General features: G+C 45.7%; 1 protein-coding gene across 3 annotated transcripts in view; it reads right to left on the reverse strand.

Annotated features, from left to right (window-relative positions):
* LOC142195934 (protein mono-ADP-ribosyltransferase PARP4-like) overlaps nt 1–18,454 on the reverse strand; it is an 825,676-nt gene that overhangs the window by 730,945 nt on the left and 76,277 nt on the right. Inside the window, exons 37-42 of one of the 3 annotated variants that reach the window (XM_075266049.1) lie at nt 17,835–17,990; nt 17,546–17,590; nt 5,654–5,707; nt 5,268–5,321; nt 5,078–5,180; nt 1,678–1,810 (exon numbers count right to left, since the gene is read on the reverse strand). The exons of 1 other annotated variant lie outside the window; for it this stretch is intronic. In XM_075266049.1, the coding sequence (XP_075122150.1) occupies nt 1,678–1,810; nt 5,078–5,180; nt 5,268–5,321; nt 5,654–5,707; nt 17,546–17,590; nt 17,835–17,990 (545 nt within the window). The remainder of the gene's footprint in view (nt 1–1,677; nt 1,811–5,077; nt 5,181–5,267; nt 5,322–5,653; nt 5,708–17,545; nt 17,591–17,834; nt 17,991–18,454) is intronic. One more of the 3 variants, XM_075266050.1, reaches the window with a different exon arrangement.

Consider the following 18,454-nt stretch of genomic DNA (forward strand, 5'->3'; position numbering starts at 1 on the left):
AATCTGATCACATCTGTGATATGGGAGCAATAGTAGGACAATATTTTGCAAGCGGCCATTTTCTCGTGGCCTGTGGGCATGCGCAGTCTTCTCTGCCTGAGGCCTAGAAGTTGGAAACCTGCGCCGGAAGAAGAGGATGAAGAAGACGCTGCTGACAAAGATGGAGGTGGCGCTGGAGAGAGTTCTCTCGCAGCATTGAGGACACCCCCAGTGCTGTGAGAGAACTCATTTGCATACCGACAAGAACCGGGGTTCCTACGGAACGACGGCCCGGAGAAGACAGTGAAAGGTAGGAGAAGAGTAGCCTTTCTTTAGGCTATTCTGACATGTTATCACAAAGGGTACCCCTTACTTGATGGCTAAAACCTAACTTTTATTAAATAATTTGCTAAAATTCATTCTTTATATTCCAACTACACAAACACATACACACCCAGGACCCTATATTCCACCTGGTCCCTATAAGTGAAAATAACTTAGGAGGGGGTTGGTTCCTGTCAGTTCAAGGGTTTAGAATCCAGTTGGTGGTTTCACTGGATTATTTTAACTGTCAAGAAACCCCTCTCCATGTGACCCCTTCCTAATACCACACCATTTCAGACCAGACATCCAGCACCGTATGGCCAATAAAGGGTTAATTGCTAAGGGTTAACTGCAATGAGGGCAACACCCATAGTGTCTCTTGTGGGTCAGTAACACAAGTGGCCTGCTTATATGCAGGACTAAACAAAAAACCCCATATTCATGCAGCCCAGCTAATTCCTGGCCAGTCTAACAGTGCTACAGTTGTCTATCAATACATCATATTTCTCTCAGACGCATTTCGCCTTAAAAAGGTTCATCAGGAGAGCGATACTTAATAGCAGAGTGGAGTAGTACATAAAATAATAAAAAGAGCTGCGGTGAAAACCGCAATTCCTGCAGCCCTGGTGGTGGGCTGCAGTACTGGTAGTGAGTCTGACTATATATACAGGCCACTTGTGTTACTGAACCACAAGAGACACTATGGGTGTTGCCCTCATTGCAGTTAACCCTTAGCAATTAACCCTTTATTGGCCATACGGTGCCGGTTGTCTGGTCTGAAATGGTGTGGAATTAGGAAGGGGTCACATGGAAAGGGGTTTCTTGACAGTTAAAATAATCCAGTGAAACCACCAACTGGATTCTAAACCCTTGAACTGACAGGAACCAACCCCCTCCTAAGTTATTTTCACTTATAGGGACCAGGTGGAATATAGGGTCCTGGGTGTGTATGTGTTTGTGTAGTGGGAATATAAAGAATGAATTTTAGCAAATTATTTAATAAAAGTTAGGTTTTAGCCATCAAGTAAGGGGTACCCTTTGTGATAACAGTTGTATCTTGGTACCACCAACCCAGTGCATGTCCTATTCTGACGTGTTACTCATAAAAAAAAAAGGGTTTCTTTGATAGGATCCCTTTAAGTGTAGAAGTCTAGTTCTATCACTTCTTGATATCAGAAGTGAAAGAACTACAGGTAGAAACCCTGAACACAGATGTGAACATAGCAAGAGTTTACCTATAGCGTTCCTGGACTAGAGACTACATGATATTATTATTCATACACCTCCTTCATATTCAGTAAAGAGGCAATGACATCCAGCTCTCCAGAATTGCATAGCCAAAGTTATTAACATTAATACTTTTTATACTTGTACCTTTTTGGGATAGACTGGTCCAACTTCATCAAAGTTTTCCATTTGATTCCACAGAGAATGTTATGAGCCCGGATGATCTGCAGTACCAGGAGTGTAGCCATCAGTTTATGTATTGTATCTATTCCTCTGGTACCTGTAATAGCAACAGCCAAATATAAAGTAATAAAGAATGATTGAATTATAAGACAAGTGGTGTACAGAATAAGATTCTGTAACTAACAGAAGTGAATGTGTGCTATGGAAAAGAATAAGACAGCGAGTTACACTGTCTCTTTACTTGAAGTGCTCTGGATACAGTATAATGTGCTGTGCTATACAGTTTACCTTATTCGCTTCTATGAGAGTTACGTAAACAGTAGCAAAGCCTGATCAACTATTTTAGTAACTCTCGGCCACTACATATAGTCAGGATGGGTTTGGGACTCCATTACTGAGCGAGGTACTTATCCCATTTTTCAGACTTTCTTGGCATAACCTTTGGAAACTGAACTACCTCTTGTATTATCATGGGGCATCTTGAGCTGTTCATGCACCAGAAGTCAGGTATTAGGATTTCAGGTATAATTTCTGCTGTCGGATGTCTAAGCCTCTCTATGCGCCATCCAATTTTTGGAAACTAAAAGTGCATTATTGTGGGGCATCTTGAGCTAACTTTGCACCAGAAGACACATTAGGATTTCAGGTATAAATTCTGCAGTTTTCGGATGTCTAAGTGCCTCTACATGCCACCCACTTTTTGGAAAAGTGGTGAATGGATTCAAGCCTGAATTAGATGCACGTTTTTGCACAAATAGAACTTGAGACAAAGTTTAGAGCTTTTTGACACAAGGGAACAGGCATATAAGGTTTAATGATTGTGCAAAACTGAACTTCACATAAAAAGTGATGTGTATGACGTGGAATACATTTTACATCTCTAGAATGCCCCTTCTATTTAAACTGTCTTTTTTTTTTCAAGGTAATAAGATATATATAAGAAGAATGGCGCCAACATGTGGCTGACTAGCACAACAGATGATATACACAAATATGAGTGCAAAATAAAGGGTTCAGCAAATAAGACAAAGACATTAGGGGAGACAACGGAAGAAAAAGAGAATAGAGAGGAAGGGTAAGTATTAGGGTAAGTTTACACGGGGATTTTTGGACTGGATTTTGACGTGGAGGCCATCTCAGAATCCGCAGTGCAACAGCATCCAGTCGCAGCATTCCACTCCGGATTAGGCCCAAATGAATGGACCTAGTTGGGACGGGAGTGTTGTGCCATGGTGGACTGAACTGCGGAATCCGCGGCAAGAATGGTCATGTCGCTACTTTTTTTTCTGGTACTAGGTAGCGGAAAAAAGAAGCGAGAGGCTCCCATTGAAGTGAATGGGAGCCGGTTTTGGCAGTGGATTTTGAGGCGGATTCCACGTCAAGATCTGCTGCCACAAAACTCTGTGTGAACTTACCCTTAGAGACCTCACAGGATACAGTAGGTGTCCCAGTGAGACCAAATGGCATCAAAAGCCTCCACCGTATTAAGGGAGGCAGTCAGGAATTCCAAACTGCGGACATCCTTCATGCAGGCAATTAACTCAGTACCCATGGGAGGGAACACCCTCTTCCAGTGGAAGGCTATGTTGTTTTTAGCGGCCGTGCAAAAATAGAGAAATAGCTTGGATGTCTTTTTACCCAAATGACAAATGGCATTAAGTAGATAGGTAAGAGAGTCCAGTGGGACTACCTGTGAGGGTTTTAACTTCAGTCTAGAAGACAGGGAGCATTCACAGAAAACATGATACAATGTGCCCGTCGTGGCCTGGCAGCATTTCGAGAGAATACTAGGGTTAAGGGTGTGGAGTACAGCAGGGCTGCATGAGTATTTTATATTGGCTTTTCCAAAATGTTAAACACGATGAGGACTGCCATTGGGCAGGTGAGAGCTGCCTGTTCAGAGCCTCAGCCCACCTAGCCATATACTTGTGAGCCAGGGAAGCTTACCCATCCAGAGAGAATAGAAGCCTGTAAGTATCATTGATTAGGCCCTTTGTAGAGGTACGAGCTCAGTATAGTCTCTTAAAGGCTGTAGGGACCGAGACCCACGTGGCTCCAAATTGAGCGGTTACAAAGTGAACTATTTGTTGGTAGTGGAACCACTCCCAGATGGATAAATGCAACATGGAAGTGAAGTAGGTAATGGGTCTGAGCTGACAGGTCAACTAAATCAGCAACATGGAACAGACCTAGTTTACTCCAAGGTTGGACCATGGACACAGAGAGTCTTCCTGGGAGGAGCGGGTTATAGAGGAAAGCCATCATAGAGGACTGGAGTGTTGAGAGGCCAAGGGAAAAAGTTTAGAGCAAGTAATCCAAATAGCCCATGTGAACCAGATGGGACCTAAGAGGGAGGTGGCAGGAAAGGGAGAGGAGTGGGACCATAGGAATGTACTGGGGTTAATTGGAGCCAACCAGAGCTTTTCGATTTCGACCTATTTCGTGTAAGCTTGAGGCGCTGCCCAAAATAGTATACAACACAAATGGGCCGCCCAGTAAAAATGCAAAATACGTAGTACTTCTAGCCCCCCCCCCCCCCCCCCCCTCCTCAGCCTAACTAACCAACTTTACGGATCAGGGAATATGATGACGTTTGGAGTTCCATATGAGCTGGAAGAGATCGCAATTCAGACAAAGGGACCATTATCGGGAGTGTCTCAAAGAAGTAAAGAAGCTTTGGAAGGAGGGTATTTTTAACCACTGTAACGCGATCAATGACGGACAGAATGCCCCTTCTGAAAATACAGGTATAATTGTCAGGACTACCATGAGCTCTAGACAAAACCATGGGAAACAAATGGACTATATTGTAGTGGATTGCTCTTTTTTTAATTGCATGTTATAAACTGAGCACCACTGTGCCATCCCATTGGGAAATACTCAGTTTGGGGGCCCATGATGATCTGTATAACTATTGTTAGAAAACCTGATAATAATACAAGTAAGGATGGAGAATGTAATGAAGTAACTGCAACCAGACAGACATTCTCTGCTGTTAGTACAGTGCCAATACCATCTGGATATGAAACCCAAACTCATGTGACACAGACTGTTGCTATAGATATCTAATAATCTAAGACTCTCCCTCGTAACCAGTCTGTCAAGTGAGGTCTTCAGTTTACAAAAGAAAGACCATTAAACTGAGAGCAGATAATGGAGGCAAGGAAGCGTAAAAGGATTTAAAATGGTTGTCTGAGATCGGACACAAACTTCAATAAAAGGGAGAAGCGCAGCACAATGTTGTAGACGTCAGTGACATTAATATATCTTGGAAGAAACGGACCCTCTGTTTGTTTTTTGTTATGTGTTTTTAATAGCATGTACATAGATGACTTAGAGATAAGCGGCAGTAACTGTTACCTACCCAGAGATCTGATGCCTTTTTTAACAAGAAAATCTTCAGTCAAGTAACAGACATTGATCTTTAATAATGTACCGAGTTCTGGGTTCAGCAGCCAGTATCCCTCCTAGAACAAAAAATATTACTTTTTACCATAAGCTTTTACTTTAATATTTTTGGAAGATGCATAATGGCCGAGCCAAAAATAAATTACCTGACTTTGAAGAGATGAAAAAGATGACCAAGGAGGAGGCACAAAACGTCTTTTCTACAAATAAAGAAATAATCCCATTAATCCCAAAGAGCGACTCTCGCTATGGCTATTCAGTAGAAATGACCCACATGTTATTCTACATTTCTTGGACCTTAGTTGGTCACTGGATTGTTCTCCAAGTTTAGGCCAGGTTCACACCTGCGCCCGGTCTCCGCTTTCAGGTTTCTGTCTTCTGCCCGAGAAACTGGACAGGAGACGAAAACCAGCAGTCACTATTCAAACCCTTTCATTTGAATGGGTTTGAAAAGTGTCTGCCTGTGAGCGTTTTGTGGTCTCCGCAGCGAAACCACGGAAGATGCATAATGGCCGAGCCAAAAATAAATTACCTGACTTTGAAGAGATGAAAAAGATGACCAAGGATGAATCACAAATCTTCTTTCCTACAAATACAGAAATAATCCCATTAATCCCAAAGAGCGACTCTCGCTATGGCTATTCAGTAGAAATGCCCCACATGTTATTCTACATTTCTTGGACCTTAGTTGGTCACTGGATTGTTCTCCAAGTTTAGGCCGGGTTCACACCTGCGCCCGGTCTTCGCTTTCAGGTTTCTGTCTTCTGCCCGAGAAACTGGACAGGAGACGAAAACCAGCAGTCACTATTCAAACTCATTCATTTGAATGGGTTTGAAAAGTGTCTGCCTGTGAGCGTTTTGTGGTCTCTGCGGCGAAACCGTTTGTGTTGTATACTATTTTGGGCAGCACCTCAAGCTTACACGAAATAGGTCGAATAGGTAGCTTAAACTAGGTCTGTTCCATGTTGCTGATTTAGTTGACCTGTCAGCTCAGACCCTTTAACTACTTCACTTCCCTGTTGCACTTACCCGTCTGGGAGTGGTTCCACTACCAACAAATAGTTCACTTTGTAACCGCTCAATTTGGAGCCACATGGGTCTCGGTCCCTACAGCCTTTAAGAGACTATGCTGAGCTCGTACCTCTACAAAGGGCCTAATCAATGATACTTACAGGCTTCTATTCTCTCTGGATGGGTAAGCTTCCCTGGCTCACAAGTATATGGCTAGGTGGGCTGAGGCTCTGAACAGGCAGCTCTCACCTGCCCAATGGCAGTCCTCATCGTGTTTAACATTTCGGGAAACCCAATATAAAATACTCATGCACCCCTGCTGTACTCCACACCCTTAACCCTAGTATTCTCTCGAAATGCTGGTGCTGCCAGGCCACGACGGGCACATTGTATCATGTTTTCTGTGAATGCTCCCTGTCTTCTAGACTGAAGTTAAAACCCTCACAGGTAGTCCCACTGGACTCTCTTACCTATCTACTTAATGCCATTTGTCATTTGGGTAAAAAGACATCCAAGCTATTTCTCTATTTTTGCACGGCCGCTAAAACACTCATCGCCTTCCACTGGAAGAGGGATGCCTAGGCAGAGTGAATTCCAGCCGGAAGATGCCGCGGGGATGCTGCACGGAGAAGACTTCTAAAGGTAAGAGAAGAACCAGCGTTGATTGGCAGAATGTATAGCATTCTGCCAATCAACGCTGGTTCTGCATCGAACCTTAAACTTCGAACAGCTAGTAGTGTTCGATCGAGTACGAGTATTTCGAATACCGTAGTATTCGATCGAACACCTACTCGATCGAACACTACTCGCTCATCTCTAGCCATAACCCATAAGGAACTGGAGCTTGGAGAAATGCTGAACCGAACAGCGCTATATGGGATTGCGCTTCTGGTAACCTAGGCAAGTCGAAATTCTGCTACCGAAAAAAAAACCTATTATAATTATTCTCATAATAATTATATATACCGTAACTATTTTATAACATCAAGTACATAACAAGGTCGCTAGGGACATGGTAATGCTAAACTAGGCCTAAGTAGTCACCATCAAGACGTATTACCTAATATCTACTTTCATGATACTCTAGTACTAGGTTGTATATACATAACCAATAAAACAGAAAACTATGGAGGTCATAAGTAGAAAATAATAGGAAACATTATTTCCAAATGCAGCTTTACTCTAAATATACAGCTTTACTCTGAATATAGTAAAATTCCTTTTTTTCTTTTTTTTTAAAGGTCCCACTAGACTGGAAATCCCAACTAGTAGCCAAAATAGTCCAGAGTAGCAGGGCGAGTTCATGGGTTCACCAATAAAATTAACAGAGCCCATAATTTCATTGTATGGCCATCTCCATAGAAACTATGCAACCAGTTTGTACAGCAGAAGTAGGAGAGAGACACAAAAATAAAGAACACAGAACAAACCTCCACTAACATGTCCTGAAGCCGACAACAAACCAAAACAGCCCGGGGTAGAAACAATAAGAAAACAAGGGTGAGATCTGTGTCCCCCAAGGAATACGAGATAAGGATTTTACTGTGAGTATAAAAATCTATATTTCTTGCTTATTTCATTGGGGGACACAGTACTATGGGATGTTCTAAAGCAGTTCCAGAGGATGGGAATTATGTAATGTCCCGGTGCTGCTTGTCCTGTTCCCTTTAATAGTCCTTGCAGACCGAGATGGTATGGACATTTGCATATAAGGTAAAGAGTTTTCAACATTAAATTTTTATTAAGGTTTTTTCAAGGGTTTAACAAAAGGGGAGAGGGGGAGAGGAAAGGCAGGGGAAGATCAAGGAAACAATGGGAAAGAACAGGGGAAAAAAGGGGTCAGGAAAGGGAAACAGGGGGAAGGGGAGGCGGACTCTGACGTAGCAGAGTTACAATGAACAATGCATTTCAGATAATTAGAGAAAAAAGAAGAAAAATGCAACAAGAACCATAATGTGTTGTAAAAGCATAACAGAAGAAACAACAATCTGCAACACTAAAGTACTAACTGAGGTTATGCGAGCACCAGAAAGGTAATTGACAAGAAAGAGTACCAGAAATAGGTAGGCATCATACAGGCGAGGAAGGGAAAAGAGCACAAAAGTCAGCAGAGTAATAGAACATGTTCCACAGTAGCCAGGTCTGATGGTGAAGTCGGTCATCAGGGCGAAGCATCGCCAGCATGTCCTCCATTGTACGGATATGTAGGAACTCCTTAAGCCAGGAAAGGAGCGTGGGAGGGGACTGGGACTTCCACAGTCTCGGGATGACCGAGCGTGCAGCTACCAACATAAACCCCAAAAGCTTGCGAATAGGTTTCCGGAATTTACGAGAGAAAAGAGAAAGGAGCAGAGGGGCCGGATCATCTTCTAAAGCAACACCTGTCACCTGAAAAATAACCCCTCTCACACTATCCCAGAAAGGGCGGAGAAGGGGACATCCCCACCAGATGTGAGCCATCGTGCCGCGATCGGTGAGACATCTCCAACACCTATCAGAGGTGGTCGGAAAGATGGCGTGGAGCAGAGTAGGGACCCTGTACCACCTAGAGAGGATTTTATAATTTGTCTCCTGAGCCTTGCAGGAAATGGAGAACTTATGACACATTTCAAAGGCTGGCGACCACACACCCGGCGGGAACACCACCCCCAACTCCCTCTCCCAACCCCCCACGAATGGTGGTAAGCCACTCTCCGAACCCTCTAACAGAAAATTGTACAGAAGAGAAACCGTATGTCCCGGTCGAGAAGCAGAGAGGCAAAGGCGTTCTAAAGGCAGAAGCAGTCTGTGGATATCCTGCGACCGCTTCAAGGACAAGTAAAAATGGGATAGTTGGGAACAATGCCAATGGGCAGTTACTGAGTCCGGCCTGGGGGCTAAAGCCAACAACTCCGAACGGGGAAGGAGAGTAGAGGCAGAGGAAACATGCGTGAACCGGAGAAGAGGATGGACAGGGAGGCGACCCAGAAAGGAGGAAGTAAACGCCGCTGGAAAGTCGGGGTTGCCCGAGACTGGAGTCAGAGGGCCGTCATTCTGAAAGAGCAAACGCATACCACTATAGATTCGACACACACCCATAGTCTGACTCGCTACGAACGGGAGCAAATAGGGCTTACAGTCCGTCCAAAATTTCCTGTGGAGCCAAGGGAGCACCGTGAGCGGTATAGGGCTCAAAGACTCTTCTAAGGCAACCCAGAGCTTAGAGCGGGACGAATGGTGCCAGTCAAGAATACGCGTAGCGACTGCCGCAAGGTAATACTTAGAGCAGTCAGGCACCGCCAGGCCTCCTCTCTTCTTGGGCCGAGACAGAGTATTCCGAGCAATGCGAGGGGGTTTAGCAGACCAAATAAACTTACAAAAAGTCTGTTTAACCATTGAGAAAAAAGATGCTGGGAGAATACAGGGGACCGTTTGGAAAAGGTACAATAGACGGGGGAGAACGTTCATTTTCAAGAGGTTGATGCGCCCCAACCAGGAAAGACCCTTCACATCCCAGCGACCGAGATCCGATCGCAGCGTGCGCAGTAACGGAAGAAAGTTCAATGAATAGGTGTCCGACAGGAGAGTAGGAAGCTGAACACCCAGGTATCGAATCGACTTGTGGGACCATTGGAAAGGGAAAGAGGCTCGTAGAGAACTAAGGACCGTCGCAGGCAAGGAAATATTAAGCGCGGAGCTTTTAGAGAGATTTATCTTATAGTTACTATAAGAGCTGTAAATGTCAATCTCCTTAAGAATAGACGGGAGAGACGTAAGGGGCTGTGTGACAAAGAGAAGGACATCATCAGCAAAGGCGGAAACTTTTAGGTGTAAGCCACCCGTTCGCAAGCCAGTAATATCAGGGTTCTTCCTGATCACCACCAAGAGGTGTTCCATGACTAAGGCATATAGCAGAGGGGATAGGGGGCAGCCCTGACGCGTACCATTGTGGATAACAAAGGGAGAGGAGAGGGAGCCATTGATTCGAACCCGAGCCTCAGGGAAGTTATAAAGAGCTCGAATACGAGTAAGCATAGACGGGCCAAGTCCTAGTTGAAGAAGCGTGGCTTCCAAGAACCTCCAGTCCACCCTGTCGAAGGCCTTCTCTGCGTCCAGGGAAAGAAGCAACATAGGCGTACGTGAGCGCTGAGCATGACGAATGGCGGAGAAGGCCTTCAGGGTATTGTCGCGGGCCTCCCTACAGGGGATAAAACCCACCTGATCCGGGTGAACCAGATCCCCCATGTGTGGGCCGAGCCGGTTGGCTATCAGTTTGGCGTACAGTTTAGCGTCTGTATTAAGAAGGGAGATAGGCCTATAGCTGGAACAGAGGGTATGATCTTTGCCCTCCTTAGGTAGGACGGTAATGTGGGCTTGGAGAAAGGAGGAGGGGAAGGGCGTATCAGGAGAGACTGAGTTGAAAGCGCGTAGAAGAGGCCGGAGCAGATCAGCCTTAAGAGTTTTATAAAACCGAGCCGTGTAGCCGTCAGGGCCGGGGCTTTTACCTCCCGGAAGAGATGAAATACCCGCCTCTAATTCCTGTTCCGAGAACGGGGCTTCAAGCAAAGCCGCGTCATCACGTGACAAGGACGGCAAGGCGGTCTCCGCCACATATTGTGTTAATGTAAGAGTAGAGGGCGAAGGGGAGTGAGAGGATCCAGGAGGGGAAAGATGATAGAGGGAACTGTAATAGTCCGAAAAGGCGGAAGCGATATCAGAAGTAATATGCGTGATGGAGCCCGACGGTTTCTTAATGGCCAAGACGTGGGAGGCGGACCGGCGATCACGTACAGCTCTCGCAAGAAGGCGCCCCGCCTTGTTCCCCCATTCATAGAAAGAGCGCTGCCCCAGCTGACGTAACCTCTGCTGCCCACGCTCAAGCATAGATTTTATTTCCTGACGCGTGGCCGTCAAGGCGGCCAACGTCGATTGCTGAAGGGATCGTTTGTGCTGGGCCTCTAAGGACGCCAGATCAGACAAGAGTGAGCGGAGTCTCAAACCCGCCTCTCTCTTCAGACGCGCCCCGTGCCTTATCAAGACCCCACGAAGTACACACTTCAGGGCCTCCCACTGGATAGGGGGGGAAGTAGCATCATTCGCGTGATCATGAATAAAATGAGAGGTGGAGAGTTTCAGATCAGCTAAGCATTGAGTATCAAGAAGCAGAGATTCGTTCAGTCTCCAAGTATTAGAACGAGGACACGAGGACGGGGGGCGAAAAGAGCAGGAAACAGGAGCATGGTCGGAGAGGAAGGTCAAGTCAATTGTAGAGGTGTTAACAAACGAGAGGAGACTATGAGAGAGAAAAACGTAATCAATCCTACTGTACGAATTATGCGAATGCGAGAAGAAGGAATAGTCCCTGTCCAGAGGATGAAATATGCGCCAGACGTCACACAAGAGCATAGAGTTTAGGAGCCTTCTAACCTTATTAATGGCACCATAAGAAAGTTGGGACCTGCCTGAGGAAGTATCCAATAAGGGGTTAAGGGCCAAGTTGAAATCCCCACACACAATCAAATGACCTTTAGCGAAATCCTGGAGGGACGCAAGGGTAGATAAAAGGAAAGGAACCTGATCAGTATTAGGGGCATATATATTAGCAATAGTATACAGTACTCCAGAAATTTTGCAGATCAAAAATAGAAACCTGGCGTTTACATCAGACAAAGAATCAAGGACCTTGATCGGTAAATTCTTATGAAAGAAAACCGCTACACCCCGGACCTTACCTTGTTGGCTACTACTGTGGAACCAAAGCGGAAAGTATCGATTCTTGATCGCAGGAGCACGGTCGGACAGAAAGTGTGTCTCCTGGAGGCACAGAATCTGCACTTTGCGCTTATGTGCATCATACAGAATTTGCGAGCGTTTCTCTGGGACATTAAGTCCTTTGACATTGAAAGACGATACAGAGATGTCCGCCATCTCAGGGGGGAGAAGAAGGGGAGAACAGAAAACGGGTCAACAAAATGGAGTAACCAGAAAAGGACAAGAGTAGCAACAGACAAAACAACAGGGGAGGACAAACAAGAAAAGGAAGAGGGTTCTGGAGTCACCCTCAAAGGGAACTAAGGGGCCGGAGCACAGGTCTCCAACGGGCCCCGCACTGCAGGGACCAAACTATGTGGGGACGAGGAAGACAAGACGCAAGGCAAATGGAGAGAGAAGAAAGCAGGCAAAAGAAAGGGAAAAATATAGACAAGGAAAAGTCAAAAGTCAGAAAAGGAGAGAGAAGGAGTAAAAGAACAATCCAGAGCAAGAATACTCCGGCTCCGACACACGAAATTTGCAACAGAACTTATAGAGCGGTAAGAACGGTGCAACACCAGTATTAAAGACATGAGAAAACTAAGACATGGGCAATAACAGTCAAAGTGCAACATAACTGCAAAATAACCAGAGAACAAAGATGGACAATAAGTCTGCCAGTAAAGAGGAAGACAGCAATCACAAAGCAGTATGATCAGTGCGGCAGCAATCGGGCCGAAGAAGACCGCCGTCCGCGTTGGGATCGTTGGGAGCGGGGCGGATCCCCGGGAGGATGATCAGCCGCATCCCACTGCAAGCAGGGCGGACCAGTGTGATTAGGATCAGCCAAAAGTGAAGACCAGTCCGGTAACTGCATAGGGGGGAGATTCAGAACTCGGAGGAAGGTCGGCAGGTCAGCTGGATGAGCCAGTGAAAGGATACGGTCCCGGTGGCGAACCTGGAGAGCGAAAGGGAAGCCCCAGCGGTATGGGATCTTACGGTCCTGCAGGATGGACAGAAGAGGCTTCATGGCAGAGCGTTGACGCAGGGTATATCTAGAGAGATCCGGAAAAATAGACAAATCATGGCCCTCAAAGGGCACAGTGCGGCTGTTGCGGACCTTCTGCATAATCTCCTCTTTGACAGCATAAAAATGGATTCTGCATATCACGTCACGAGGTTTAGAGTAATCAGAGCTGCGAGGGCGTAGCGCCCGATGAGCACGGTCCATTTCAATATGAGAGCCAGGCGGGCGCCCAAGCAGAGAGTTAAACAATCCTGTGAGTGTAGGAACCAGGTTGGCCGTTGAAACAGACTCAGGGAGGCCGCGTATACGGATATTGTTGCGGCGGTTACGATTCTCAATGTCATCCATATGAGAGATCAAATTGCGCACCTGAGAGGAATGAATATCAGAATCCTGTTGCAGGGCATCAATAGAGGAAGAAGCTGTAGATTGAAAGTCCTCCAAGGCCTGCACCCTTTGTTGCAGATCCGAAATGTCAGATTTCACAGCACGCAAATCATGTCGCCAGGCACGCTTTAGATCAGAAGCAAGACTGTCCATATCTCTCCTGCTTAGGGCCAGCAGAGCCTGCAACTCCGGGTGTTTCTGTAAAGTAAGAGCAGCCTCATCAGGGGGGGGGGAGATGGGAGACAAAAGAAGGGGCATCTGCCCGTAGGGCTGTGGGAACAGGAGCAGGCCGGGAGGGTCTCTTGCAGGTCTCAGTAGGCCAGAAATCTTCATCAGAGGAGGCGCCATCAGAGGGCGACTGGGGGCTCCGCTGAGCAGGATGTGGAGTATGGAGGAAGGATTTCTTATGTGGGGGGCTGGCACCCCAGTCAGCAGGATCAGAGGGGCCAGAATATGGAGGGGTGACCTGTCGCAATTGAGGGGGGGTATGCAGGAGAGACCCAGGAGTGCCAGTAGCTGCCTCCCCCTGAGAGGGTGCAAAAGTCTCCATCACTGTGACTGCCCCCAGCCGGGGAGCAGTTGGGGAAACGGCCACGTCCAGGGCCTCCTTCCCCTTAGAGTAAGACACATGGAGCGGCTGTACCTGGGAGAGTCCTAACGTCTCAGCAGAGGGAGCCGTGCCTGCAGGAGTCTGTGTGCGGGCGTCCGGTGCAAGAGGAGAGCGGCCGCCGCCATGTTCCGGAGCCTGGTGCGCAGGAGGAGAGGAGGAAGAAGATGGCGGCCCTCCAGCATTGCAGGTCGCAGCGTCCTGGATCCCGCGCCGCTCGCCGCGAGGGGCGAAGAAGTCCGGGATGGAGCTCTCCGTGAGCACGGAGGTGAGAGGAGTCTCCCTGTGCCTCTGTGACCGCGTCTTGCCCATTATGAAAGGCGTTGCACCGGTGAATGTCGGAGCCTGAAGCGGAGCTCAGTTCACAAGCGTCCGCTCGCGTGCATGCCTAGCCACGCCCATCTGGGGTAAAGAGTTTTCCTCCCCCCTTCTATATATTTCTATTCTACCAGAGCCAGCACACAGGGGGTCTGTTAATGCGCCATATTGTGGATGTTTTTGTGAACTACACCTGCCTATACTTTGCCATTGTAATTCGAGTTGCCAGTGTGAAGGTGTGTCCATTATGATCAGGTGACCTTCAGGACCAATCAAGCTCCCTTGACTGGCCTGGAGGAGGAAGAGTTACAGCCCCCTCTAGGGGGGTTGGGGACCTTTGGTCTGGGTCCTTTTGTGTGAAGACAGCTATAGAGCAGCACATGGAGAGCTGAAAATGGCAGCCAACCCTCAGAGCACTTCCAACAGAGATGGCTTTTCCTCTGTACTCAAGATTCTCCTCAGAGAGTGTTTTCCTCTGGAGCTCCAAGCCTACAATCACTAAAGTTGACGGACCTGTTTTATCCATACATCTGGGACCTCACACGTATCTCTCTACTCAAGTAAGTCTTTGGGACAAATCTATATTTAAGAAGCCCATAGCTAGTCTGGCAGAAATTGAGGGTCTCCCGCTGCTGAACTGTATTTGCGTTTCTACATACGTGTACCCAGTTTGTTGAGGACTAACCCCCTGGATACAGGCCATCTTTACAAGTATATACAAGTTTAACTACCCAAGCAACTACTAATTAAACTATCCAAAGCATTCCTGCTCCAAACTCTATCACCTGCTCAATTGGACACTGCCTACAAAGATTGCTGTATTGTATGTGAAGAATTACTCCATATGTACATTTGTATTACCTTGTCCTGCTAGTAAATGAACAACGGCTACCCCCGAAACCTGGTTGTCTGTTGTCATTGTCAGATATCAGAGTGGGGGTGGGTAGTCGGGGACATCAAAAAGAAGATTTTGTGTACATTTGGGACCCAGGGACCCCCTGAAAGCCGGCCACATCAGATATATTACCCATGATACCAGCCCTGGCCCTCCTGAGTGTTACAATTACACAGCCATGCAGAGCGACCTAATGCCCAGCTGCTTGAAGAACATTAAGACCCTGTGTGGACAGAGGCCCACATCACAGCCTTCCAGATCTGGGTGGCAGAAGCCTGATGCCAACCCTATCCTTGAACCGATAGACCTCCCTAACAGCAGACCAACTCCATCTGGAAATGGAAGCTTGGGAAGCAGCCAGGCCCTTGTGAGGGCCCTCAGGGACAAGAAACAAGGAGTCCGAACAACAAAAGGGGAGATAGATAGACAAATGGTCCGAGTTTGCCTGGACCACATCCAGGCAGTGAAGGGTGCTTGGGGTCTGGGCAGAAAGGCAGTAAGACAATGTCCGCTTTGATATGGAAGGAAGCAACTACCTTAGGCAGACAAGATGGTGGTGGACAAAGGACAAACAGTTCCTTGTGGAGAACAAAAAAAGGAGACTTCTGGGAAAGAGCAGCCAGTACGGAAACCCTGTGGATGGAAGTAATGGTCACCAGGAAGGCAACCTTCCAGGACAAAAGCAAATGTTCGAAAGGGAGAGCCAGAAGCATCTCATGAACGAGATTAGGATTCTATGGTTCCATGGGAGGACGGTAGGGAGGGGCACAGTGTGAAACTCCTTGCAGGAAAGTCTTAACTTTATCCACCGTCTTCAAGCGCTGCAGGGTCTCGGCTTCAGTGGACTTTGCACATGATAGTGGGGTCACTGGTAATCCAGCTGCTGATTCATTGAGTGTGGACTGGGCGACTGGTTAGATGCTCTTTGCAGTGGACTGTACCCAGTGGGGGGTATGAATAATGTAACATACTGAAGACCCCCTGTAACTTAAAGAAACATAAAAACAATGCAAGACAGAAAGGACTAAGTCAGGTAGTGTCTGCTAAAACCGGTTAGCATAGTGTCTTTGGAGAAGGTATAGTCCAGAGGCATAGCCAACATTTTTTGTTATTCTTAGTGTCAGCCTCCTGGTGGCCAGGTATATACCCATGGTGCTGTGTCCTTTAATGAAATAAGCCAGTAAGTATGTTTATTATTATTTGCTTTTACCTTGATATTTGTCTTTTTTGGTTCCCTGGTATGCTTTTGTATTACATTTAAAAACATTTTAGTCTCCGAAGAAAAAAAGAAATTGGTTACAAATCTTTTTTAGTTAAGCATGATGTATTATCAAGGACTGCCATGATGGCGCCTTACTGCCTGTATACGTCACATGCACAGACATCTGTATGGGTTTGCCTTGGCCTGTCAAGATTTCATAGTCAGCACCAACGATTATATAATTTGGATTTTTAAAAAATCTACATTATTAATGCTATAGAACTTTTATTTTTTAAAAGAACTAAAACTTACAAAAATCTGAGTAAGGCTGAGGCCTCACGTTGCAGAAAAGCAGCTTTTTTATTGCAGATTTTGCTGCAGTTTTTTGAGCCAAAGCCAGTGGTGGATTAAGTAAGAAGGAAGAAGTATAAGTACTTTACTATATAGTTGCTACTCCTTAGTAGTCACTCTTGACTTTGGTTCATAAAAGCCGCAACAAAATCTGCAACAAGAAGCTGAGTTTCTCCAACGTGGGGCCTCAGCTTAAATGTGAGAACTGTATTGCAGTCTTACATCTCCAAATAATGTCCCATGTGGGACTGGATCTTTTACGGCTGCTCACACAAACGGTATAATTTCCCCCATGTTGCACAGTTTTGGGCTTCAGTGTAGTTATAGACTTAGCAGAGCAGGAGTACATTCAGAGGAAGGCTGTTTTCACACGGAGCTCCGCTCCACTCCACTCATTCAGACACGTAAACACGTGTCAAAGTGACCACTGTAAAACACAATCCCATAGACTTCAATGTGTGCCGGTCTTACGCGCGCTACACATTGAAATCAATGGGAGGCTTTCAAACCTATTGATTTCAATGTGTAGCGCGTGTAAGACTGGCACACATTGAAGTCTATGAGATTCTGTTTTACAGCGGTCACTTTGACACGTGTTTAAGTGTCTGAATGAGCGGAGCATAACTCCATGTGAAAGCAGCCTTAAAGAACCAAAAAAGAACTGTTATAATTAATTATTATCATAATAATTCCATAGACCTGTTAGTATTAGTATGATTGGGCCTCAGCAGTCACGTGGCATCATAGACGTGTGAAAGCAGCCTTTAAAGAACCGAAATAGTAAATGAAACAGCTGGACTGCAATCTCCAGAAAAAAATAGGTTATATAGCCTAGATAAAAAGTTACATTGTTAAGAAATGTTGTTAATAATGTGAAGACAAAAAATATGTACATACCATAATAGGTCGTGGTCGGACTGGTGCACTGATGCAGTATTGGTACTATAAAAAAGAACTGTTATAATTAATTATTCTCGTAATAATTCCATAGACCTGTTAGTATTAGTATGATTGGGCCTCAGCAGTCACGTGGCATAGCATCATGCGTGACGCATAGATGCAAGCATTGTGACGCCACGTGACTGCTGTGATCCAATCACAGCCCCAAACCTACCACTACTGATTTATAATGAAAGTGTACACTGCAGAAATTTATTGGAATATGTAAACATAAAAAAATACATACCCTACGTTCTGCTATCGTCCTTGGAACATCAAGCATTTGTGCACTGTATTCACTTACATCTTCAATCGATGACCTAATGACTAGATCTAGGGAATCTTCTATTCTGACCGCTACTGAACTTTTCTTATATCCAATTCCATTCAAGTCAGATAAGTCCTATAAAAAATAACTATTATAATGAATTATTCTCATAATAATTGTACATAAAACTTAGTAGTTAGTGTCTCGTTACTAAGGGCATGTTAATGTCAAACTAGGCCTAAGCAGTAACTTACCACCAAAACGTACTACCCAATATTTATTCATTCCAGTACCTGACTGTATATAATACCAATGAAATAGACCATAAATAGAAAACAATAGGAAATGTTCTCTCCAAATACCTTTATAATCCAAATATAGTAAAATTTCATAGTTTAATTTAATTTGATTTGATTTAATAGTATGGCGCAGCTGCCTGGATCCATTATGGCAGACACCTAACATCCTGCTCCATTTAATCCCTTAGATGCCGTGTTCAAACATGACTGTGCATGTAAGAGGTTTTATGCTAATAATCCCCACCTTGGCCACTCACGCACCCCGTGGTAACATAGGGGGAGATGATATCTGGCTGATTC

The sequence above is a fragment of the Leptodactylus fuscus genome, chromosome 2 (genome assembly GCF_031893055.1).
Source record: "Leptodactylus fuscus isolate aLepFus1 chromosome 2, aLepFus1.hap2, whole genome shotgun sequence".
Lineage (NCBI taxonomy): Eukaryota > Metazoa > Chordata > Amphibia > Anura > Leptodactylidae > Leptodactylus > Leptodactylus fuscus.